This window comes from Anopheles arabiensis, chromosome 2 (assembly GCF_016920715.1).
Source record: "Anopheles arabiensis isolate DONGOLA chromosome 2, AaraD3, whole genome shotgun sequence".
In the NCBI taxonomy this organism is placed as follows: domain Eukaryota; kingdom Metazoa; phylum Arthropoda; class Insecta; order Diptera; family Culicidae; genus Anopheles; species Anopheles arabiensis.
The window spans coordinates 70,921,078-70,946,295 of record NC_053517.1 but is presented as its reverse complement, the minus strand read 5'-3'; the positions used below and the strand labels follow the sequence as shown (position 1 = coordinate 70,946,295).

Sequence of the window (25,218 nt, the reverse complement as noted above, 5' to 3'; positions counted from 1 at the left end):
TATACCCCGTAAGGCTTATGGTGGGGTAAGATGTAATGCCGATGTTGTGAATGGGAATATAATTTATTAGAACTGATAAAAACCCCTAAAAATCATTTCTTTTTCATACAGTGTGGTTGGTGGATTTGTTTTTACGATATTCTAGATGAATATAGAAAAATAGCATCAAAGTGAGAATAATACTCATGGTGTATCAAAATACATTAATCTACATGTGTGAAAAGTTGGTCGGTCTTGTGGTACAGTCGTCAACTCGTTCGTCTCAACAACATGCCCGTCATGTAAATCACACACTTAATTAAGTTAACAAATTTACTTTTTTTTGCTGAAACATATTTTATTTTGTTTAGTAAGGTTCAAGATAGTTTGAAACGTTGTTAATGTATTAAAAGTATTGTAACTAATTTCAAATGGAAAAAAAGGAAAACAAAAAGTCTGAAATATATCATTGTGTGTACACATTTTTCAAATTAACTGTTTATTGGGGACGAAAAAACTATAACCCGCATATTGTTCCTTTGGAAGGATGAAAACTCATCATTCTAACCTATACCACAAAAGGAGCCTTAATTTGATAATAATCATAAACCATGGCGACACGTGAAAATAACTTTCAATGCGTTCAGTACCGTGGGTCAACAACATTCACAGCTGAATTGTGAATGGATATGACGAAACTAACATCTTTGTATTTCGTTAAACTAACTTATTCCAATAAGCGGGGAAAGTCAATTTAACGACGTGATTAGAGCTTATCTCAAAGTACACAAACCAGAAACCAAATGCAGCAGAATAAAACCAAAAACATGGCAAAACATTTGATTGGGATGGAGTCAAAAAACTTTTGTAGCAACATAACATAAAACTCTAAAGCTTAGACAAAATATACAGATAATGTAACTATATTTTGCTTGGATTTTTTAAAAGAATCTTCAATTCAATCTTCTTCAATCAATTATTTAATTAACTGAAAGTATAAAGATAAATTAGACGATATATTGACATTTTGTTATTTTATTGAACTATTTCCATTGTTTTCCATTATTTATTACTATTCCAGAACTTACACGGCACAACAATCACTCAGAAAAATACAAATGATGTCTTCTATTTTGCGTAATGTCCTACGCGGACATGCTCGGCCTATACAGGCTTTAGAGACTTAATTCATTACCACGTAGCCGGATAGTCAATCCTTTCTACGGGGGGACGGTCCATTTTGGGCTTGAACCCATGACGGGCATGTTATTGAGTCGTTCGAGTTGACGACTGTACCACGGGACCAAACGACTTGTACTTAGATGTACTTATAATTAATAACTTATAATTCTCGCTTTGGTTCTATGGTTCATAGAATCGTGGTATCGTGTTCCAAAAGAAGTTATACAACATAATATCTAAAAAAATATAACTATGCTATTATAATTGGAATGAAACTAACTTCTGTAGCATGTTTGATATCAAAAGATATCATTACTCACATAGCTACGAATTGCTATACTATTCTATCATCTTAAATGTTTACTTTTGCTGAGAAAATAGTGAATGTAGCATTGTATAAATAGCACTGCAGACTATGGCAGTGATTTATTGATAAGTTCAGAAATAATTTTATTTCTTAAAACATGTCACAAGCATAAAATGTATTGCAACCAAAATTAGGACCATCATGATTATTGATGCTTTAAAATTATTGCAAAAGCAACAATAGTTCGACTCAAAGAATGAGGCAAAAATTGGATAGCAAAATTTATTTACACTCGTAATTTGTTAGTTTTCTTTACTTACTTAACGAATATTGCTTGCTTATTACACTCTCGTATAAACTGATAAAAATTTAAACAGTACATTTTAAACTAAAAAAATCCTATCGTTTACGCCAGGAGTTTTCAAAATGCAGCCAATTTTACATTTTTTTTCAAATTTCACCAATTTTTTATCAATATTTTATGTTTATTAATTCTATTACAAAAGTGAACCATAAATATTAAACACTTGTACAACATGTACGCCTGATAATGTCGCAGCAGTAGCTAGTGAGGATATAAAATCATAATGTTCTTCTTCTTATTTAACACAACAACCGTGGTTGGTTATGGTCAGCCTTATCCATTAACGGGCTGAGTTTTCGAATCGATTTATCTATAGCTTCAAAGTCACTACAGCGTATGTGAGCCTCGGTCCATACTAGATTTGAGTTCATCTCGTGTATGTTTTTATGTCGTTCGGCTTGACGTCTGTAACACGGGATTGGTGAAAAAACTCTACTGGTGGGTTGAAAAATATAAAAACCAGGGGTGCATTGGACGTCTGAACCATAAATGTAATCGGATTGACTGATGGTACGATGGCGGTGATGCAGATGTGGCAAAAATGAATTGCTAAAAATAACTCCACGTGATAGCAGTTATCATGGGAAGACAGGTATTTTTCAAACAAGTTGTTTAGAAAGTTGTGCGTTTTTCGTTTCATTTGTAACGAGATTGAGTTTGGCCAAAAGCTTTTTTGTTAAGCCTAACATAAAAAACAAGACTTCAATAACGTGAAACATTTGCCCAAGTAAGTGAAATGCGGTGGAAAGAATCTGTTTATTTTGGGAAGGGTTTCTGCCCACTGCTAGCATTCATTTATTATAAATTCTTTTCCCAGCAAATACTCTAGCGCAATGATAGATATCTTGCGCTGCAAACATACAGACAGATATAGATATACGTTCGAGTAAGTGTTTTGCTTTAAAAAGAACGAAACGAGCATAAAACGACATCCTTAGCGCATTACACAACAGCGTCGAGTGTAGCCATATAATGAAACATAATTGAATCAAAGTATTTCAAACTGGAAAGCGGCTCGTTCAGTAAGCTTGTCTGTCTTTCTATCTTCAAAATACACTCGTTCCGCACAAATGGAAATATTTGTACTCGTGGATAGAACGTATGTGCTCATCCTTCACTGGCAAAGCATTGTCTGTCGTCAGCTCGATCCATGTGGAAGATTCTTTATCAGAATGAATCGTTTCTGCTGCCATGCTTCGGGACTATGAAATGCGCATGAGCTTCGGATGAACTATGTTAAGGAAAATCCGGTAGAAGGGATGACCGCAGACTCTGCGCACATATCGTGCCAATCCTCCCTTCCAGTGTTCATCGCTCGCTGGCTTACCTTGGCCAAGTGATGGGGCCGCTACCGAACAAGCGTGAATCTATTATCCATTTAACACATTCGGATAGGATGGTGCGCTTCAGTTGCTGATAACCCGGGCTCGAATTTGGCAGCAAACACGCCCGTTCGTGAGTGGGCATGTGATCATGCTAAACGGTTGCGCGGTGGAGGTGGAACTGATCATTATCATCCTCTCAGGCGACAGTGCGCGATCGTGCTTGTGGCCGTACCAAGCAGACAGTGCGGTTCGATTGATCGGATCCGGAATGCAGATGATACTAGTACACTCCCCGTCCGGTGTGCGTGTGTGCGTGTGTGTTTGAGCAGGACTTTCCCGGCAAGTGACGGTTACGCGTGGCGCGACCATAACCATGCTAAACGCAAGCACCGTGCAGCCTCCGCTGGCGGATGCCCGTGTCGCTATGGAGGCGGACGGTGGTGCCCTGAATCTAACCGAAACGGAGGTGGTGATGGAACTGATTGGCAACTTTCTCAACTTCTACTATATGCCGCTGCTGGTGGTGGTCGGCAGCATCGGGAACATTCTGTCCGTGCTGGTATTCTTCAACACGAAGCTGAAGAAGCTGTCCTCCTCGTACTATCTGGCCGCGCTGGGCATCAGCGACACGTGCTACCTGGTCGGGTTGTTTGTCACCTGGCTTAGCTTCTTCCAGGTTCACATCTACACGCGCGAACCGTACTGCCAGCTGTTTACGTACACGAGCGGGGTGAGCAGCTTCCTGTCCGTCTGGTACGTGGTGGCCTTCACGTTCGAGCGGTTCATCGTCGTGCGGTATCCGCTCAAGCGCCAGAGCTGGTGTACGGTCCGGCGGGCGAAAACTATCATCGCCTGTCTCACGATGGTCGGCAGTGTACACAGCGTGCCGTACATCTTCTACGCCGGCACCCAGTACTCCGAGCGCAGCAATGTCACCATCTGCGATATGCGGAAGGAGTACACGGTATGTAACAAGAAAAAAGAGGGGATGATGAAAAAAGACAAGCAACGGCAAAAACGTCTTCCAATATTTCGATTCTGCCGTTGAAATTGTAAAATTTTCAATCTGCCACCTTACATGACATTTCCGGGACGGTAACAAATGGCTCAGAATTGTAACCAGCTCGAGCAGCAGCACGCAACCCAACACACCAGAGCAGCATTGCTTTGTGTGCTCTATAAATGGACCCGTAAGCATTAAGCTATTGAATAAACATTAATCTTTTTTTTTTGCTCAAGCGTTGCTGGGTAGCTTTGCGGTATCAATTTTGTCGCCTGTAAGAAGACGTTGAAAATCCGCCCCATAAGAAGGACAGTTTTCCAACGTCGGTAAAAGCTCAACGCTCGTCAGTCAGCGGATTAACAAGTGTGACCGGAACAACTGACAACCGCCCCAGAAAGATAATGTGACCGAAGGGCGATTGAGTGTGGTATCCATTCATTCGATAGAGCCGGTTTGTGTCAGGCATAAAGCGAGCATCGCATGGGGCAGATGAATGTTTAATGCAATTTATTTGCCATCCGTTTGAGCTTGCGTTGTTAACAGAATTAAATGACAATTAAAGTTTGATCGGGTCTGGTGGATCTCGAAACAGAGGCTGCCCTGCAGGGGCTATATTCCCTGGCCGAGCATCTGGCTGTTACCGTTTATTAACAAAAAAAAACTATATAATGCTCCCGTTAATGGGTTGCCGATTGGTATCCAGCATAGAATCGATAAAGTATTGTCTTTTTGTGGAATCCTTACAAAAGAGTTAACAGCTACAACCATTTAATTTTGTAATAGATTCATGTTTCACAAAACAGATGATACCCACGAAGCACTTTAATTCTGCTATAATTGAAATTTAAAGCTTGATACGTAACGAACATTGCCATAGCTTGCAATGGGAAATACGTGGACGAGAATTGAATTTACCTCCACGCGTTCTAGTACAAATGTCGCACGAAATCTTGCCTTGAAGCATATTATTTTAATCATCACAAATGCGGCACGGAAACTTGTTTTTCTGTGCCACCGGCAAACACAAAATTCAACCCCGACACACACAAACACACAAAGCCGCTTTTGCAGAATATTAGATCATGTCGCGAGAGTTCCTCGCTCAACACTCTGTGTCGGCCGGCTGCCCGGTCGAATACGAGCCGCTCGCTGTGATCTGTGAATATGAAAGACAAACAGAAACATCACCACTGACTTTCTGAACCCATGGGCAGTATCGGTAGCAGTAGTAAGACGAAGTGAAAGAAACAAGTTCTACATTTACATTGCTGCACGGGATTGGCTTGTTTTAATAAGCCTCTTATTTTACATCCAACCAAAAAAACCGACACAAACCATAAAAACTTATTAAAATAATTGTTTGTTTTTGGCTTTCTACTGCTAAGTCACTGGGCGTATGGTTTAATCTCCAGACACTCGACCAGTGTCGGTGTACATACATGTTTAATTTATGAAATTTGAATTATTGGCTGTTTATCACATTTATTTTAAATATGTAAAAAAATTAGTAATCAATCTATAATGTGATAAATGTAGTCATTAAAGTTACAGATTTGTGCTATCGATTTAACTTATCTTGATTATCTTATTTTGAGATGGTTTTTTGCTTGACCTCTAAACAACAACACAACATTTCGCAAATATGTTGTAAATATTTGGAATGCATTGTTCAGCAGGATTCAATGACATAAAACAGATTCCAAACAGGTCACAGTATGCGCTCATTATCGCTCTTTATTTCCATCCCATCAAAACAGGGTATAACCCTACGCATAATCCATCCATCTGCCATCTGCTTTTTTAAGGTAAATTTAAAAAAATCCTTTTCACGGCACCTGAAATGGATCCTTAATGAAAGATTGGATGAAAAAAAAATACCGAAGAAAATTTTTCATGGCAGAAAACCCACTTCATGTTCCTTTGGTAAAAACTTTCGCTTTTTGACTCATCATTTCAGACCTTTTGCACCATCAAGTACGACAAGAAAGCGTACGCATTTGTAAAAAAAAAAACAACACAGATACTTTGCCACGGATTGGGAATGGACGCACAATTCTCAAATATGATTTAAAACCTCGGTCTTCTCGTATTATGCGTTGGAAAACTGATTATAATTGGATAATCTACCTCGTGTACCGGCGTTGCCGGCACTTGAGGCGGAAGTGGCGAGCTACACAGTGCAAAGATGCGTAGGAGACATTCCTCCCCTATATTGGGAACCGGATAGCAGATTTGAGTGGTTTATCATCGAGCGGAAGCCACTAGCGAGTGGAAGCAGATTTTCAGTTTTTCGTTTCTGTAGCAACGCGTACTTAACTCTCGGCAAACGAGATCGGTCCAATTTTCTGAAGTACACGCACACATTTTTTCATGTCCTGTGCACTGGAGGAATGGATTTTAAAAGGGCAATAAATCATTCATTGCTTTGGAGATCAATTTGTTGGTAGACCGAAGGTCAAAATACGTTCCAGCTGTCTGGCACGTTTGGTTTGATGTGTAGTATTAATTATAAAATTGTTACTTTTTCAGGAAACTAGAATGAAACTAAAAAAAGGAAAATATGTTCATTACGTATTTATTTATGCAGTAGGGTAACTGTACCATTATTCGGCAGTGTACCTGTTTTTGTCAGGGTAATTAAAAAGTGTAATTTCGCAAAAACACGTTGAAAATAGTCTCCATACATATTTTTAAATAGAGATATATTCATTTGTTATTCATATATGAAGTATCACATTATTTCCTTGCATATTTTTCAAAATATCAAAGGAAATGTGCAGAGTTCACAAATTTTCGGCAGATTTGCTGTCAGCCAACAGATCGACAGGCTTCATTAATAAGAGAACCAGAGCACTAACACATTGAAAGTGTGGTTTTTATGAAAGATTCTATGGTTATAGAATTTATTCTAGCACTTTTATAATTTTAAAATCACCAAAAACAAATAATTATTCCCTTTCAATGCTGCCGAAAAAAAGTACACGGTAAATGTTGATTTTTGACAGATCAATGCTGTGGGCTCCGGCCGAAACTCATTTATAACTCATTTGATTCAAATTTCAACTTTCATTTGATCAGAACACTACAATACGTATGTCGACACATAAAACCACATTTCTTATATCAAATATCACCAATTTCACTATAAATAATCCAATAACTTGAGAGGAAAATAATAATTTGTGAGCCAGTCGGATCCGTACTCTATAGCCGTCAGGCAGTCTCATTTCTCCAATGCCTACTTTGTTTGTAACTCAAATCAAAAAGACTGTACAAATTGCCAGCATAATGCCCAAAATCAGCAACATAAAATTAATAATTTAAGTACTTTTCAACACCAATCTTAGCAAAGTGAGAGTGTAAAACTGTTTTAAACATTTTTGTCTATCTATTGGCTTTGATTAAAACATTTACCGACCCGTATTCGCGTTACCGAAAATAGGAGCACAGCCTGCCGAAAATAGGACCAAACTGCCGAAAATAGGAACAAAAACAGTGTTTGCATTTTCACGAATATTTCTAAAAAATACATTTAAATCGGCAAATAAAAAATATCACAACATAATACGATAGTTTATCGTTCAAAATAATGACACTTTCATGAAAAATAAAAACAATGTAAGTGTATCAGCAGTTTAAGTGAAACTGCTGCACTAGCCTGTCCAATACTGGTACATTTACCCTATATCGATGGTATATATTCTAACTGAAATAACCTATCCATCGTAGTAGACATGTTCTGTGAAAGGAATTAAATGAAGAGGGCATTTAAAGTTAGTATTTTGGAAGACTACTAAGTGATCAACTCGTACGACTTAACAACATGCCCGTCATGGGTTCAATTCCCAAATGGACCGTGCCGCCATACGTAGGACTGACTATCCTGCTATGGGGGGGGGGAAATCATTTAGTCACTGAAAGCCAAGCCCACAAGTGGTACAGGCAGGCCTTGACCGACAACGGTTGTTGAGCCAAAGAAGAAGAAGAGAAGATTTTTAAGAAGAAAAAAATAGAGAGTTAAAGTTTAACCTACATACAGGGTTTTCCATAACAGCTTTGAACGTAAACGTTGTTATTCACCGCGTGCAAAATGTTGTTGCATTTCATCGATATGACATTTCATTTCCATCGTAATAATTTTTAATTTCTACAGCATGATTTTCAACATGACTCAAGCTGGATTGAGTTTGACAGTTTTTCACTTCACAGACATTTCAGTTCAAGGTTTAAATTCCGTAAAACTGACGGGCTCTGTAAACATAGTGTTAAAATTATAACGCGTACAAAAAACAATGATTTTAATTTTCATAAAAGCTTTTCATTCACGATTGTAATCACTAACTACATTGGTATTACCTTAGCACAGTGATTTCCGATTTATATTGACGAAGATGGAGGCAAAGCGATAATCATTACAAGTTTAGTTGTAATATTTTTTCTACAAAAGTAAATGTAGGAATGAATAAGAACTATATATCACCCATTAACATTAAAAGTCTTTAAAATGATATAGCTAATGTGGCCTCAAACGGAATTGTTAATAAACTTATTCCTCGTGTTTTTTTAAACTTCCGCCGACATCGGTCAAAATGTGGCATCGAAAAGATATCGGTTCAAGTGTCCGGTTGAACAATAACGACTATTACAATAAATTAGATAAATTAGCATTGTGCAGACGTATTTCTATGGAAATCAAAACTTATTAAACGGTGTAAAATTTTAATAAAACAATTTTTTTCATGATTTTAACCAATCAAAATAGGTATTTTTATCCATCCGTCAAATTGAAGGGTGCTACATGAGAGACACCCGTAAAGCTAGTGTTTAATAAAATAGTAAGGAATTTACAGATGATGAAAATATTGTATGCTTTTTTTTTAATTTCCAAAGAATAGTTTAACTCAATTTTGCCTTTGTTAAAAAAAAGTACTTTGTGACGGATCCATCGAGCAAACTAACAGTAATTTACACCTTATTACAGGGTCATCCAAGTCACTTTCTAATGTGCCACAAGCTGGACTTATGTTAACAGTTATTTGTTGAAAATCATGGGGAAGAACTAAATTTTTACTTTTATGGAAATGCCACAATTGACAGCTGTTGAAAACCCTCATGTAGATGGCGAATAACGGTATATACATTGAAAAGTGACTCGGGAAGCCCTACTCGGCGAATCACTGGTTGAATAAACATTACAATAGGTACATTTACATCCGAGAAAAGTTCGTGTCGCGTAAGTGTGGTAACATCATCCCATTTTTTTATCACTTCTTAATGATGTCAAGGGATAAAATCGAGTCATCTGAACGAAATTATCATTTATATCTTATTTTTATCCGGTCTTCAATCGTTTATTTAAACTGAAATTGAAACTAAATGTATGGAAATGGCTGAAACCTGTGGCTAATAGTAAACCTGTTGTATATATTATGTTTATCCTCCGAACCCAATAAATTTACACCACCATGTAATCCATTTATCACGGCAGTACAATGTGCAGTGTGTATATGATTACTTCTATCCCTAATCAAAATGAACACAACATAATACATATGAACATTTCAAATTCATTGCTCATTTAGCAACTCACACTCCTATCAACTGCATAATTAGTTAATTATTGTTTACATTGCTCACGTTTTCTACCAGTCACAAATGGAAATTTTCAACTACATCGATACGGTGATCGTTTTTGTCGTACCGTTCACCATAATTGTCGTCCTCAACTCGGTCACCAGCTTCACCGTGTGGCGCTTTGCCGGACTGCGCCGTAACATGACCCTGCCGAAAAGGTAACGAATGTGCTTTCTTTCCCACCACCTCCCAGCAAATGGTTCGGAAGCCGTAGCATTTTCAGTTTACATACTGTCGGTCTTATACATACGTGTTTCGTGTTTCGTTTCCCTTCCATGAACAGGAAACCATCGAATTTAGAAATCCGGCGACAGCTGAGCTTCCAATACTTTTCGACCCATCCCAACGGCCGCAATGGCATTCTGAGGCGATCTAGCATGAGTATGAAAGATAGGAGCGTTCGCCCGCTTCTATGGTACAATTCTTCATTAACATACCCTTGTTTGCACTTTTTACTCTTTCATTACGATATCACCGTTGCTATACCGGACCGCAGGAGAGAACCGGATGCTGCACTCTCAGATGAAGGTCACCAAAATGCTGCTCATCGTGTCCTCGGTGTTTGTTTGTCTCAATCTGCCGAGCTACGTCATGCGCGTCCGTGCATTTGTGGAGGTGAGTAGGGCCGTTCCAAAGAAGCCCACACAGTACCAGAAGATTCTTTGTTGGTAATTTGTGCCGACTCATACGTGCCTTGTGCGACAGTTATTAATTGAGAAAAATCTGGTACGGCAATGTCCTTGCGTTCGTGTCTTTGCGACGATGTTTTGTTTCCTCTTCCACAGACGGGCCATTCGTATCTCACCATACTGGTGCAGTACTATTGCTATCTCTTTTTCATCACCAACTTTGGCATCAACTTTATTCTATATTGTATTAGTGGACAAAACTTTAGGTATGTTTCGTTGGAACATCAACTTGGTGGGTTGGAGCTTATGCATGGTATTAATATACATTTACTCTCACTACGTTCTACTTTTATCTCACTAGGAAAGCTGTGATAGAAATGTTCCGCCGACATCGAAAGAGCCGGGTGAACCAGGAACCGAACAGCGGTTGCGGTACTCAATCAGGTATTATGTAGCAAAGGGTACGCATTTTCATTCCCTGTTGCTCGTGTTAGCTAATTTATTGCCGTTTGATGCTATTGTGCATGGCTTTTGTGTAGTCGTAATATGAACTTTGAAAGGGAATACCTAGTAAAGTTGCTGTTTACAGCACGTCTAAGGATAACCATTTGTAAATTATAGATTACATATAGAGCTTAACGCTATAAAATGCATCACCACATGATGATTGCATGCTTGTGCCAGCCAATTACCGAGCCGCAATAAGCAATCAGTGTGTTAACAAAAGCTTTTACTAAGTAGTTTATGAGTCGATCATTCCAAACTGCTTGCCATTGTAAAGCGTGAGGGGTTGGAAAGTAGATGTACTACTATAATTGTGCGTTTCTAATTCATCTTATAGAACTGTTGCGAGCATACGGCAACTTAGCCCTGAGACGTACTAGCACTCCGATGTTGTCTACCACAACCACTACCACCACGAACCGTACAGCAGAAACGATACTGTGGAAGGATTATGCCGACGCACCGGTTATGAACCTGCCCTGATTCTTCGAACTGCCGCAAAAACTTCAAATGATGTAAAGACCTAGCTAGGGACGGACAAATTCATATCGGTTTCCAAACTTAGGAGGGAAGGGAAGTGGTATATTTTAGCAGATTAGCATATTTTTTATCAAGATAAGCATTTTACGAGACGAAATAATTCAACAAAGTGTGTACTCTCTGTACTGAGAATGTATTTGCATGCATGTGACAGTATTATGTACATCGCTCCCAAGAGGAACAACAATATTTGTGCATCACAAAACTACACTGAACAGTTAGGCGGAATGTCACCTATTATTGGGAGGAAATGTGTTAGCAAACAGCACTGTGTTGCTTTCTGTGTGAACGATGATATCGATGGGAATAAACAGAATGTGTGGTATACTTTTTACTGAAACATGAAAACCCGATGAACTTGAAAGGAAAATGATCCGAAATGAAATAAAGGACAAGGCAATAGCCAAACATGGTTGCAGTGACGGCTCGATTGTAAGGTAAAGTTAACTTACTGCTTTATTTTTCTTATCATAATGGTACTACCGGATCACTGCTACCGACACATTTTGAAATATACACATAGACCCACACACACATACAAACCATTTCATAGCGAAGTACACAAAATTCCGGGAATAGAATATTGCTTCCAGTGTTGCTACTCAGCTGGTTGACTGGTAAGATGATTGTTCTCAAGGCAATGAAATTGTTTGACTGCCGTTTGGGCTTTCTATCTTTTTGAGCCAAAATCTGATTTGTTCACGAACAAAGCAAAGGCATGCGCAACTTGTAAAACAATTGACATAGAGAAACGGCATTACGCGTGGGCCTCTTAGTAAGATCTGAAGTAGCGTTCAAAAAATGAGACAGGAAATTAAAACTGAGCTGGGCTGGAATACAACACATTTTCAGATGGTTCGTCAACATGTTACATTTGCAAACATTACTTTATTAATAATGATAATAACAATAATAATAATAAAGAAACATATTTTTTATACTTTTTTTAAACTTTTCTCTATAAAGCACTTTGTAGCTCACTAAAAGTATGTAACTCACAGAGCTCTTACTGTTTTTTTTTATTAAAAAGTAGGAAAAACGTTTGTTATCCGCGACAACAACGAAAGCGGTGGACAAAAATTGTAAACCATGGGAGGGTTCATTAATGAGTCAAATTGACAACATTATGTCTTGTTAAGGTATGAAAATAACCTGACATGCATATAATACCTCCATTAGCTACATGATGAGGTCGGGTGAAGCTAATGTGTTTCTATTCCAAGCATTATCCAAAGCACCGGTGGTTCAACGTTTACGGCGTTCAGTGTACAAACACGAGATGGTTCTTTGCACGTGTGTTTATGTGAGTTTATGTGAGTGCGTGTCTCTGGTTACATGATGCTTCTATGAAATCGGCCACTCGAACGTATTGAAGACACGTGTCACTAGCGTCACTGTTCTGTTAGATGCTGGACGCACTCATCGTGTGATTGCCCAGTCCAAACGGAGGCACACGCGATGTGCGAGTGAAAAATGTTCCACGGGCACTGTTGGAAAAACAAAACAAAAAAATAATGAAAACTCACTTTTAGCCAGCATGAAAATGAGTGCTACCATTTGCCATTTGTTTTATTGCGTTTTATGCGCTTATGTGCCTCAAGATAAAAATGACATTTGATCATGTTTTCTATTCCCCACACTTACCTGAGCTCAAGTGCTTCTCCCATCGCAACACACTCACGCGAGGATGTGTCACGAACGTCCGGCAAACAGATATCGGCCTGTCTCGAAATTTCATCCCGGCTGCATGCGCACGCTACGAAGCTGTTCGGTAGCGGAATTGATTCCGCAAAGAATCCGGTGGACCGCGTGTGACTGCAGCTATCTGTGTGGACGAACGAAACGTTAGGATGGTTTGAACCCGCTTCTGTGCACTAAATAACGAGTGCCGGATGTCCGGGATACTGTACGCAGTGTGAAAACGTCGAGCGTTTCGCAACCGGGCTGTGGGGGAGTGCCACCGTTCGGGAAAAAGTCGGCATGTCCGCGAACAATATTCTCGCCCAGCGTCATCCCGTCGGTATGGATCACGTCAACGAAATGGGCAGTGTCTGGTCCGACGGCATCTTTCGAATCTAGAGCAAACAGTGGCCCGGCCGGATCCAGTGCCGTCACTCGGCGTACCTTTCCGCCCAAGTACCGTCCCACGTTGCCAGCGATATGCGCACCGAGACTGTGCCCGATGACATGCACCTGGCTAGGCTCGATTCCTAACCGTTTCATGAAGCGTGCTAGTATGCTACCTAGATGGTTCCCCACCGGCAGTACTAGGTCACGAGCGGTCGGATAGTGCAGTACGGCAACGGGAGACCAATCGGCCACCAGTAAGTTGTGAGCATCCTGCACCAAGTATGCTGTACGTATCGGAAGTATCGATACGTGGTGGCGATCGGCGTTCCAGCCATGGATTAGAACCTTCAGCTGTCGACGTAGGTCCAGTTGCGGTGGCGGCACGAACGATTCCACATCCATCTCTTGCTTCAGCGTTCTGTATAAGGCACAAGGATGGAAACACAAACCACGTTAGTCATCGGAAACCCGCATCTTAAAATAATACTTTCCACGGTGAGAAGAAGTATAGTTTGACTTCATTCAGCTCTTTTGTGAAACTCGATACTGCCGACGTATCGATGGCAAGAGCAAATAGTAGCACAACAACACATCCGACGATACGGAGCGAAGCCATTACGATAGCTACTTCTTCGTGACAATGTCACAGCACAAATGCTACAGCATCGACCAAGCAGTGCTAGCAACAGTAGAATAAGATGTTTTGCGTGTTTGTAAATAGCGGTGCGCTTTTCAATGAAAATGCTGCTGGTTGATAGACAAATTGTCCACATCATCGATCGCAATTGTCCATGAAAACAACCACTACTTGCTCACATTAAAAGTTTGATTTGAGCTAAATTGCTAACCTTAAAGAGTCGATGAAAAATAGCAACGATATAGATAACCCCAAAAATAAATGAGCATTCGTTTGAAACTTTTTTAAGGAACGCACCAATTGCTTAAATGAATATGTCATATATAAATATACTTTGCATTTATCTTTGCAACGATTATCATATTTACTTTTATTAATAACATTATAACAAAAAATATCTGTTCTTAATTTACTACGCTTTTGGATTGTGTTGATAAACTAAAATAAAATCTTGCGATAATGGTGTATGTTGTTTTATTGTTGATTTTTACTTTACTTTTAAAATACTTAATTTCTAAATATCGTATTTTAGCGTGTATAGTGTGTTTCATAATGGTAGCCTCAATTCCGTTGCGTTTTCGAAATCATTTGAACATTTTTTTTAACTTAACTTTGAATAGCTTAACTTTTTGTAATTGAACTCTCTTGCATTCTATCTAGCCATTTTAATTTACCACTGTCCCACATTAAAATTGTTATTCAATTTAAGTATGGGTCGGGGAAAACAACTCACTGAGTACAAAATAGGCTAAATTGCTACACCAATTTCGCGATAAGATTTGCCAAGTTCATGATAAGCATTATCTTCATGATCCAAGTGCTTATGGGCAAAGGAAGTCATCTGGGTGTCCAGAAAAACTATCCGTGAGAGATAAACGAAGAATTATTAGAGCAGTTTCAAACTCATCAAAAAGATGCCTTCCAATCAAACTTAGGAATGAATGTAAGCAAAACAACAGTGCACACCAACAAAAAACACTGCAAAACAACAGGCGGACACTCGATAAATCTCAATAGAAAAAAATGATGCAAGTTTTTATCTTAAAAAACCGTCAAATTAGAATTTGTTACGGAACACATGACCTGGAAAAGTGAATGGAATGAATCGATGTGATATCGATGTGATATTGAACATATTTTAAACTATATATTGACTGTAGGTCATTTGAAGCAATGAACAAAGGATCAATCTTGATGGGCCAGAACGTTATTTTGACTTACTTACTTACTTATCCGGCGCTACAACCGCTTTGCGGTCTTGGCCTGCCTCAGGAGTGTCCGAAACCGCTCACGGTCTCGCGCCTTCGTCTGTCAGTCCGTTATCCCGGCCTTAATGGCGGACGCCTCCACGCCATCTTGCCACCTCAATTTGGGCCTACCACGGCTCCTCTGTCCTTGTGGACGGCCTAAAAAGACTTTACGGGCTGGGTCGTCCGTTTCCATGCGTATAACATGGCCAGCCCACCGGAGCCTGGCGAGCTTTATACGCTGTACGACAGTGAGGTCGCCGTACATCTCGTATAGCTCGTCATTATAGCGGCTCCTCCATTGTCCTTCCACACATACGGGGCCAAGTATCCTTCTGAGCATCTTCCTCTCGAACGCGGCTAAGAGGGCTTCGTCAGATTTGGACAGTGTCCATGTCTCAGAGGCGTATGTGAGCACTGGTACTATATAGTCCCAGCTTCGTCCGTCGCGACAGGTTCTTTGAGGTGAACTGCATTTTCAGGCTGTAGAATGACCGGTTGGCAGCCAGCATCCTTGCGCGCAACTCAACTTCCATGCTATTGTCGTTGCTGACCTTTGATCCCAGATAGGTGAATTGTGGGACGACTTCAAAAGTGCGTTCACCTATCTGCACGTCACGCCTACGTAGATTCTGATTATTTGTTGGCGGGCCCGCTGATGTTGCCACCATCAGTTTGGTCTTTGCCTCGTTTATCTGCAATCCGAGGTTCTCTGCCGCCTGCTCGATCCCTTGGTAGGCTTCTGACAGCCGACATAGGAGACATAGGAGAGCCGCAGACCAATGATGTCTATATCATCAGCGTATGCCAGGATCTGGGTTGACTTATAGAAGATGGTTCCCGTAGTCTCCACCCTCGAGTCACGGATGGCTCTCTCTAGCGCCAAGTTGAATAGGAGACAGGCAAGCCCGTCCCCCTGGCGCAGACCCTTGGTGGTAGCAAAGGTCCTGAGAGTTTTCCATCCACCCTAACCTGGCATGTGACGTTGGTCATAGTCATTCTAACTAGCCTTATCAGTTTGGCCGGGATTCCAAAAGAGCTCATAGCGTCGTACAGTTTTACCCTGGCTATGCTATCGTATGCGGCTTTGAAGTCTATGAAGAGATGGTATGTGTCGTTTTTGTATTCAGCCATCTTCTCCAAGATCTGCCGCATGGTGAAGATCTGATCAGTGGTTGATTTTCCGTTTCGGAATCCTCTTTGATAGTTTCCGATTATCTCTTCGACGTGCGGGACAAGGCGATCCTGAAGGATCAGAGAGAATATTTTATAGGCGGTATTCAACACCGTAATACCCCTGTAGTTGTTGCAGTCCAACCTGTCTCCCTTCTTGTATATGGGGTAGATGATGCCGAGATTCCAATCACAAGGCATCGATTCGCTATCCCACACCTCAGTAACTATTTGATGAATCTCGTTTTCTAGTCGTGCACCTCCATTCTTGACCAGTTCGGCTGCAATTCCGTCGGTTCCGGGTGCCTTGTTATTTTTCAGCCGACGGATAGCCTTTCGTGTTTCTTCTATGCTAGGTGGCAGTAGCATGACATTATCTGCTAGCGGCGCTTCTAGCTGTTCGCTAAACTGTTCATTGAGTAATTCATCAAAGTACTGAGCCCACCGCGAGAGGACCTCTGGCTGGTTACTGACCAGATCTCCATCCTTGTTGCGACAGCAGGTTACCTTAGGTACAATGTTGTTTCGGTGACCTGCTATCGCTTGGTAAAACTTTCGTGTCGGTCCGTACGCCTCTCTGGTTTGCTCGAGTTCCCGCATGTTTTGCTCTTCCAAAGCATGCTTCTTGGAGCGGTGAACTCGTTTCTCTTCGCGTCTAAGCCGTGAATATTCCTCTGCGCATGCCCGCGTTCTATGCCGTTGCTGCATTGCTCGGTATGCAGTATTCTTACGTTCGGTCACTTGTCTGCATTCATCGTCGAACCAGCCAGATTTGGTGTTGCCACGACGTAGTGGGAGTATATTTCTTGCACAGTTTATTATTTTTGTTTTTAGAGCGTTCCACCTCTCGCTCGTAGTTTCGTATCTGTCTTCTGGTAGTAGAGACTCTTCTAAAGCGGTTTTGAATTCCTGTTGGACAGCAATGTCCCTTAGAGAGTCCGTGTTGAGCCGAGCCTGCGTGTTTTCTCCGCCCCCATTGGCGCGGGGGCGGGCGATTCTACAACGTATCACTAAGCCAACCAAGTAGTGATCGGAATCGATATTGGCTCCTCGATATGTTCTGACATTTAACAGACTCGACTGTCGTCGGCGGCTTATTAACACGTGGTCGATCTGGTTGAAGGATTCTCCACCCGGGTGCGCCCATGTAATCTTGTGGATTTTTTTGAGCGCAAATTTGGTACTTCCTACAACCAGATTGTTCGCTGCGATGAACTGGACCAATCTACTACCATTATCATTACTGTGCTCATGCAGACTGTGACAGCCAGTGTATTGGCGGTACATTGGCTCCCTACCGACTTTTGCGTTGAAGTCCCCAGGATGATTATGAGGTCATGCCTGGGGCACGCATCTACAATTCTAGCGAGGCGGCCGTAAAAAGGTCCTTCTCCTCTTCCTCTTTATCTTCGGTAGGGGCGTGAACTTTTATGAGGCTTATATTAAAGAATTTGCCTCGCATGCGCAGGGTGCATAGCCTATCGTTTATAGCCTTGAAATCCATGATTGCGGGTTTCAACCGGGGACCTACGGCGAAACCCGTTCCGAGCACGCGGTGGCGGTCGTGGCAGCTATAATATATGTCGTAGCAATGCTTACCGCGACTGTTGTGTACACCGTTCCCTAGCCACCGAATCTCTTGTAAAGCTACGAGGTCCATGCTCAGTGTGGCTAGGGCATCATCAAGTTTTTTCAAGGCTCCGGCTTCGCTTAGAGTGCGTACGTTCCATGAGCCCATTTTCAGAGTAGTCCGGGGGCATTGCGTATGGTCGGTATCGGGATGTCCGTTTCGAAAATTTCTGTGGCTTTCCGTAGTCGTTGATTCATGGGACTGGGTGACTGGCCCCGCGCCCACGTGACCGTTTTGTTTAGCGTCGGGTTGCCCCCCCGACGTTCAGGCACCCAGTTTCCCGGGATACCCACCCCTCCTCCTGGTTCGCCATGTGCCACCATCCGCCCAAGGGGTTGGGTCAAGCCCGTGTACCCAAGCTTGGATATGTGGTGACACATGTTACCACTCTGCACGACGAGGACGTGTCGGAATAGGAGTTGGATGGGAGAGCCTGTATTATCCCTCAATGGGGCTTCGGATCCCATCCCATTTTGACTACTGGTGACATTTATGGTATGTGGTTCTGTAATGATGTAGGATGCATTTGGCAGTCATGGAAAAATGAGTTGGTGATCGTTCTAACAAGGAAGAACAGTGGTAAGAACAACCATATCCTTGACAATAATTTGAAACCTTACTTGATCATGTTCAACAACAATCAGTTAATATTGATAACGCTTCGGTACATATTAGTGAGAAAACTAAGGATTACCTGAATAGAATGGAAATCAATACTATGCCAGCCGTTTCTCTATGTTACTTCGATAAGGGTATGAAGATGGGAAACAGTATCAGACCGTGCAGCATCTGGAATTAGTGATTACAAATGCCTGGTGAACCTTACCTGCTCAGGCTTTGCTAAAACCTACCTAAAGTATGCCAAAACGAAATTTTCAGATGATTGACCTGAATGGAGGATCAACTGATTAAAAAAATATCAATATGAGTTATTTTTTCCTAGTTTTCAATTAAATGTCAAAATGTGGCTATCCTTCAAGGCATTTCTCCATCAAGGCCTGTCTCTACCATTAATGGGCTTGGCTTTCAGTGACTTATTTATTACCACAGCAGGATAGTCAGTCCTACGTATGCGTATACATTCGGGGCTTGAACCCATGACGGGCATGTTGTTAAGTCGTACGAGTTGACGACTGTACCATCAGACCGGCCCAATACTAACATTAATTATTATTTTTACAAAATTTTAAAATCAACTAAAACAGTTTTGTCCATGTTAGCAATTTAATTTATAAAATTTAATATGTGTTTTTTTTGCTTTTAGAACAAGCAAATGGAAGGCCGTGGAAATTGAAGTTTGCCTTTGTATTCTTTTGAAGCTTTAGTTTTTAACTTTTTCCTTTTTGTCTATGCATTTCCTTGGCAGCACTTCTTACTTTTTCCAACATTATCTTTGTGCATACCCAAGCACTAAACATTCTTAGTATGTAATCTAATGTAATGTCTCTGATGTAATCCAAAAGTTAGTACCCGTATATAACAACCGCATGAATAGGATTGCGGTCATTTTCGATCTGAAAGGAGGTTGTTATACACGATAAAATGCGGTACTTTTGTTTTTGAATAGAACATTACGTATCATTCAATCTTCCTTGATAACTTAAATATAAATAAAAAATACAGTGTATGAAAAATGTTGGAACGTTGCATTCGAGGGCTTAAAGAATTTCATGAGATTTGGGAAGATATGAATGATTCGAAAATAGCCAAACCCCTAGGTTGACAAAGCAGGCAAGACTACCCACAGTCGTAGCGTTAAATAAAAAAGTAAAAAGATTTTTAAAAGATGTACAAAATTATCCGAAATATACAGGTGCAGTACAGTCGCACCATAATAAACAGATGTTTTGAGGTTCGAGACTATCCGGTTGACAGCCTGCCTTGTTTTGATTATAAAAGAGTATTATAAAGTTATTATAAAAGAGTAATTTGTAGATTTGCTGAATTCAGTTGTTTGTAAAGTTAATGTATGTAAGTTTGAACAATTAACATATTATGAAGCTCATCTAAATTATCCACATTTAATTGAATCCCTGAGTTCAACCTAAGATTTGGCAGGGTGCAATAACAGTATTCCGTTATATTTAAACGTCAACATTTTTTATCCGCATAAGTTAAGATTAAGTGATCCAGTTTGCATAAACAATATCTATTGCATAATTTAGCCTTGTTGGTATCACGATCGTGTGACTGTGGTGGGTGGTATTGCTGAAGTGATCTAGTTAGCGATTTTTGTAAGTTGTTTTTAGTACATTCAAATTGTTCAAACATATGCCATATGTTCAAAACGATCCCACCCTAAATTTTGTTTTTTTTGCACACATTCAGAGCAACAGCGTGGAATCTTATCGCTCGTTTCTGGGTTATGTTCTTGATTGCAGCCTCACTGCTTTTAGCAGCACCGGTTAGTTAGTCGATCGAGGGATACTGTACCAAGATGACGTTGATCCTGTCGCTTTTACTCGTAGCATTCAGTACTCGACTGTGTGAGGGATCATTTTCGTTGCTCAGTGAACCGCGTCAAACGTGTGCCGGGTATTCAGGTATTGCGGACGCAATTGCCTACCTTACCAAATCAATATCGAATCAAACGGTCGCAAATGATCCATTGCTAGAGGTTAAAACCAGCCTTCAAAACCTGTTGCAATTGGCTACGATATATCAATCCTGCGATGATGTCACCGGGCCCCCGGGATTGTACCGTGTGCGGGACGGAAATGACGTGCCGACCCATTACTTCTGTCAGACGGAACTGCTGGGTGGTGGCTGGACTGTGATACAGCGTCGAACGAGTGGTCGAACTAACTTTACGCGCAGCTTTAACGAGTATCAAAATGGTTTCGGGCATCCCGACCAGGAGTTTTGGATCGGCCTGACTCGTCTTAATCGGATAACCTCGCTCGCACAGTACGAATTGATCATCCTGATGGACGCGTTTGATGGTGCCACGGCGTCGGTTCGATACACAAACTTCAAGGTTGGCCCCGCCTCTGACGGATTTAGATTAGTGGCGCTTGAATACAGTAGTGGTGTTGGAAACTCGATGTCAAGCTCCGCTAATCAGACATTCTCTACCTTCGATCGAGATACTGATTCTTCACTCTCAAATTGTGCTAACTCGTGGAAAGGAGGATGGTGGTTCGGTGCATGTGGTGACAGGTTCGTAACATGCCTGGAAGATACAAACTGGCAGCTTTTTAATAATGTGTCTATCTCTATTGCAGCAATCTTAACGGATTTTATAATGGTCCAGCCGCTACGACAATTGCAAGGACATCGATGGTGTGGACATCCTTTAAAGGAAGTTTTCAATCACTTAAGAGTTCTATAATGCTTATTCGGAAAAAGAGGGCATAAGTTGCTATGGAACAAATGCAATCGATAGCAATAAAACAGAGGAAATAGTCCGAATTGTAAACGAGGTGTATATGAGTTATTTTTGTTTAAATCTAGTTCGGTGTTTAATATGCTATTGCTTTTTAAATTTTAAGGTTTTATTCCCCCCTCCTCCCCATACCAACCAAACTAAGTCACAGATATTTGGAAAAAAATGAATTAATTGATTTTATATAGTCATTGTTTGTAATAACTATACTTCATTATTTTATTTATACACAATAAAAGTTATTTAGTACTGTAGATATTATGTTTTTAAACTAAAAAATATTTAAACAAAAGTAAAAAAAGGGGACGAATGAGATAAATGGTAGTCTATTTGATAGAATATAATTATTTTATTATTTTCCAGATGACTTTTTTCACCAAACAGCTTACGCCAATCGACGAATCATCATTTGTGAAATTTTGTGTGAGTAACTCATTCCTCCAAAAGTTGTCCATATCATACCCTTACCGTACAGACTAGTAGCACCACCAAGATACTGACCATTAAGGTTGCTGAAAGACAGAAAAATAATAAAAAAAAAAACAAAAAGTTAGATTAAAACTCAAAATCGGATTATCAACACTTACCTGTCAGCGCAACTCCTGTACCACCATGCACCGGTAAACTGTACGGCACAGTTTAACGTGTATTCGTCATTGTCATTATCGATGGTAGTGAATGGCATATCTTGGTGCCGTCGCAAGGAGTCGCCCGCCGTTCCGTTGTACGTTCCCAGTACATTTAAGCGATATAGTTCAGATTCATCGCCTATCTGGAATGCGCTGTACCTTGCTACAGTTTTATTTCCTGTGAAATCCTCCAGAACAATGGCGAGCTCGTGTGGTGCCAAGTTTGTCGCACGGTACAGATTATTAAGACCCCACCAGAACTCACCATTCTCCAAATCACCGAAGCCTTTCTGATAATCATTCCAATTACGATAAAAATCGGTAGAGCCATTGAACCGATTCTGAAACACCAACCAGCCACCACCAGCATAGCTCATGTTACAATATGCTTTCTGCGAGCTGCCAAACTCGCCCCTAAGCTTATATACTCCTGATGGAGAATTGGGTGGCACATCGGAACAGGATTTGTAGCTGCTGGGCGCAAAATCTTCCGATTCCTGCAACTTGCTGGTTATTTGATTGATCAATGTGATCAAATCATCCGGTTTGGTGGAGGAAGAAGGCGAAATACCAATTCCTTTGATGGCTGCTTCCAACAGGTCAAGATTTTTTAACGCGGGCTCTGAATCAAAACACAGCGACTGAGGAAAATCGCATGTGGCTGCGATCCCTCCTTGGATGGTAGCCAATAGTAGTAGCGCAGCGGTCAACCACATTCTGTAATGCCTTGTGAGTATGTACTGAACCGATCGTTTCTGTACCACGAATGTTGCAGACAAACTCGCCCGTCTAGCTGTTTGCACAGCTGAAAAGGTAAAAAGTGGTACAGCATTGCCCTAACCTAAATGTGTAAATAGAATAAAATTTCGAATTTGCAAAATTGAGAATATCCACCGGCGTCTGCATTGAATTTAGCAAAACAGCCTGGAATGTAATAGTCAACACCAACCAACCACGTAAACGTTATAGTGTTATTATGGGTGCAGAACATGGTCATAGAGTTGTGTTAGTAAAAATGTTCCGTCGGCAGTATAACATTAACAAGGGATGATACAGGGTTTGGCGATTCAACTCAAGATCGGGTAATATTTTCTCGATTCGTCGCGAGTGAATGCCATGTCTACGACACGATGATAGAAAACGTCGATACCCGGGATTACGATCGCATGACTGGGACAAACATTCTCGAGACCAAACATCAGGGCTAGCGGTTTGATAGATATATGAAGTGTGCCGCAGTCTTGCGATCAAAGTCCGTAATTCCGAATATCTTCAACGTAACGAATCGAAAGTGTTTCCCGCGATCTTAAATTGCATCGCAAAAGCATACAAAAAACAGATTGTTTTAATAGACATACTTTAAGCAGGATTAGTCATTTGCATAATTTAATGATTTCAAATACTTCGATCTAACGTGTCTAGTGTTATAATATTAAATACATGACAAATTTGTCGATTTTTGGAAAGCAGTATAATATTCGAACAGTATAACAAAGGTAATGCTTTGATTTGAGCTTGCAAAAAGCTCATGAAATATTTCGCATGTATAGGAAATATTTCACTACGGCAGACATGAAATGTTTCACTAATATCTCACCTCACCGAGGTAATAACATTAACACATTAAAATATTTAATTTACACAATCTGTATGGAAGAAACATGTTAGATACATTGCGAGGGAGTTATAACCATAAAAAATTTGTAAGTATTGATTCAAGCTGATAATTTATATACTTACCTTATCCAGCACTACAATCGCCTTGCGGCCCTAGTCTGTTGGAGGAGTGTCCGAAACTGCTGACGGTCTCGCACTTTTGTCAGCCAATCGGTTATCCCGGCCTTAATGGCGGGCACCTCGGCGCTTGAGGCAACTTGAGCGCCTCGGCGCCATTTCAAAAATCTACCACTCTCCCTCTCTGTCCATGTGGACGGCTTAAAAGGACTCTACTGACTGGGTCGTCCGGATCCATGCGTATAACATGACCTGCTTGATATCATATGCATGGAACCGGAGCTTGATATGCGGCATGACAGTGAGATCGCCGTATATCTCGTATAGCTCGTTATATCGGCTCCTCAATTATTCTTCTACACATAGGGAGCTAAAAAACTTTCTTAGTGCCTGCGTATTAAACGCGACCAAGAACATTTCCAAATTTGGACAGTGCATGATTCAGAAGCGTATGTGAGCACTGCTACTAAATATATGTAAAGGTACGATATAGTCTCATATTTGGCCATCGTGACATTTTCTTCAGAGGTGAACCGTTTTGTCACGCTATAGAATGATCAGTTGTCAGCTAGCATCCTTGCATGCATTCCTTGTTGTCGGTGCTGACCTTTGATTCGAGATAGGTGAAGCTTTTGACGATTTCAAAAATGCGTTCACCTTTCCGTACTTTACCTGAACGGATGTCTGGATTTGGGTTTGAATTTGGTAGGTTAAGGCACTAAATATATTAGGCAAGATGGTTCATAAACGTTCTATGATTGAAGCTAAGTTATATATTATTTTTTTTTATTTATTTCAAAATTTTACTCTAAAGGCAATGCGGCCCTCAAAAGCTTCCCAAGCAGCCTTCAACAGTCCGTAATGCGGGCAGCGATGATTTTATAAAGATTAAAATAACTAGTTTATTCCCTCTTAACGAGTAAAATCTCGCATAACGAGCAATTTAGATTTTTTTCCCCGATAAGAAATCGTGATCATTTCGAGAGTTTCAATACTAAGAATTTCTGAATTATCAAGCTATTTCCAAAAGAAGCTGGTATAAATGTGGAGGAAGTGTACGGGAGGTGACACATTAACACCCACTGCCAGTCCAAAACTCACGAGGTCATACGAAAATCGGAAAATGCCGGGGCGTGAGCACGTTCACTCCACTCCAGATAACTCTTTTCAGATCAGATAGCGGAGCTAAGAGTTTTGTTGCGCTTATGGACAGGTGGAGTAAGTGAAGCAGTGTGTTCACTTTAAT

The 25,218-nt window shown here is 40.7% G+C and overlaps 4 protein-coding genes across 5 annotated transcripts; 2 read left to right on the top strand and 2 right to left on the bottom strand.

The window, feature by feature from the left end:
• Positions 1 to 3,259: 3,259 nt before the first annotated feature.
• Positions 3,260 to 11,807, top strand: LOC120897323 (neuropeptides capa receptor-like). Of its 2 annotated transcripts, none has more exons than XM_040302123.1 (7): positions 3,260 to 4,121; positions 9,810 to 9,952; positions 10,078 to 10,175; positions 10,291 to 10,409; positions 10,580 to 10,689; positions 10,785 to 10,867; positions 11,265 to 11,807. In XM_040302123.1, the coding sequence occupies exons 1-7, from the start codon at positions 3,531 to 3,533 to the stop codon at positions 11,408 to 11,410; spliced, it is 1,290 nt and encodes a 429-aa protein (XP_040158057.1). In that variant the 5' UTR covers positions 3,260 to 3,530; the 3' UTR covers positions 11,411 to 11,807. The 2 variants fall into 2 exon arrangements, with proteins under 2 accessions (XP_040158057.1, XP_040158058.1); XM_040302124.1 differs by having other exon boundaries at positions 10,785 to 10,884; positions 11,265 to 11,367.
• Positions 11,808 to 12,409: 602 nt separating this feature from the next.
• On the bottom strand, positions 12,410 to 14,199 carry LOC120893942 (pancreatic triacylglycerol lipase-like). Its single transcript, XM_040296194.1, has 4 exons — positions 14,032 to 14,199; positions 13,378 to 13,955; positions 13,112 to 13,292; positions 12,410 to 12,954 (listed from the first exon to the last, which is right to left on the bottom strand). Exons 1-4 carry the CDS (start codon positions 14,151 to 14,153, stop codon positions 12,870 to 12,872), a joined length of 966 nt encoding a protein of 321 aa, XP_040152128.1. The 5' UTR covers positions 14,154 to 14,199; the 3' UTR covers positions 12,410 to 12,869.
• Positions 14,200 to 20,651: 6,452 nt separating this feature from the next.
• Positions 20,652 to 21,628, top strand: LOC120897151 (angiopoietin-related protein 6-like). Its single transcript, XM_040301808.1, has 2 exons — positions 20,652 to 21,383; positions 21,449 to 21,628. Exons 1-2 carry the CDS (start codon positions 20,662 to 20,664, stop codon positions 21,579 to 21,581), a joined length of 855 nt encoding a protein of 284 aa, XP_040157742.1. The 5' UTR covers positions 20,652 to 20,661; the 3' UTR covers positions 21,582 to 21,628.
• A 318-nt stretch (positions 21,629 to 21,946) lies between these two features.
• Positions 21,947 to 22,954, bottom strand: LOC120896682 (ficolin-2-like). Its single transcript, XM_040300998.1, has 2 exons — positions 22,197 to 22,954; positions 21,947 to 22,121 (listed from the first exon to the last, which is right to left on the bottom strand). The coding sequence occupies exons 1-2, from the start codon at positions 22,952 to 22,954 to the stop codon at positions 21,995 to 21,997; spliced, it is 885 nt and encodes a 294-aa protein (XP_040156932.1). The 3' UTR covers positions 21,947 to 21,994.
• Between the last annotated feature and the right edge of the window lie 2,264 nt (positions 22,955 to 25,218).

Bases quoted from the DNA above. Each gene is read 5' to 3' on its own strand.
- LOC120893942 (XM_040296194.1), bottom strand. From the start codon at position 14,153: ATGGCTTCGCTCCGTATCGTCGGATGTGTTGTTGTGCTACTATTTGCT. The intron at 13,956-14,031 runs GTGGAAAGTATT...TGCCTTATACAG, and splicing joins AAACTATACTTCTTCTCACC to AACGCTGAAGCAAGAGATGG. The intron at 12,955-13,111 runs GTAAGTGTGGGG...TTTTTCCAACAG, and splicing joins GGAGAAGCACTTGAGCTCAG to TGCCCGTGGAACATTTTTCA.
- LOC120897151 (XM_040301808.1), top strand. From the start codon at position 20,662: ATGACGTTGATCCTGTCGCTTTTACTCGTAGCATTCAGTACTCGACTG. The intron at 21,384-21,448 runs GTTCGTAACATG...TCTCTATTGCAG, and splicing joins TTCGGTGCATGTGGTGACAG to CAATCTTAACGGATTTTATA.
- LOC120896682 (XM_040300998.1), bottom strand. From the start codon at position 22,954: ATGTGGTTGACCGCTGCGCTACTACTATTGGCTACCATCCAAGGAGGG. The intron at 22,122-22,196 runs GTAAGTGTTGAT...TCTGTCTTTCAG, and splicing joins TACAGGAGTTGCGCTGACAG to CAACCTTAATGGTCAGTATC.
- LOC120897323 (XM_040302123.1), top strand. From the start codon at position 3,531: ATGCTAAACGCAAGCACCGTGCAGCCTCCGCTGGCGGATGCCCGTGTC. The intron at 10,410-10,579 runs GTGAGTAGGGCC...CCTCTTCCACAG, and splicing joins GCGTCCGTGCATTTGTGGAG to ACGGGCCATTCGTATCTCAC. The intron at 10,868-11,264 runs GTATTATGTAGC...TTCATCTTATAG, and splicing joins CGGTTGCGGTACTCAATCAG to AACTGTTGCGAGCATACGGC.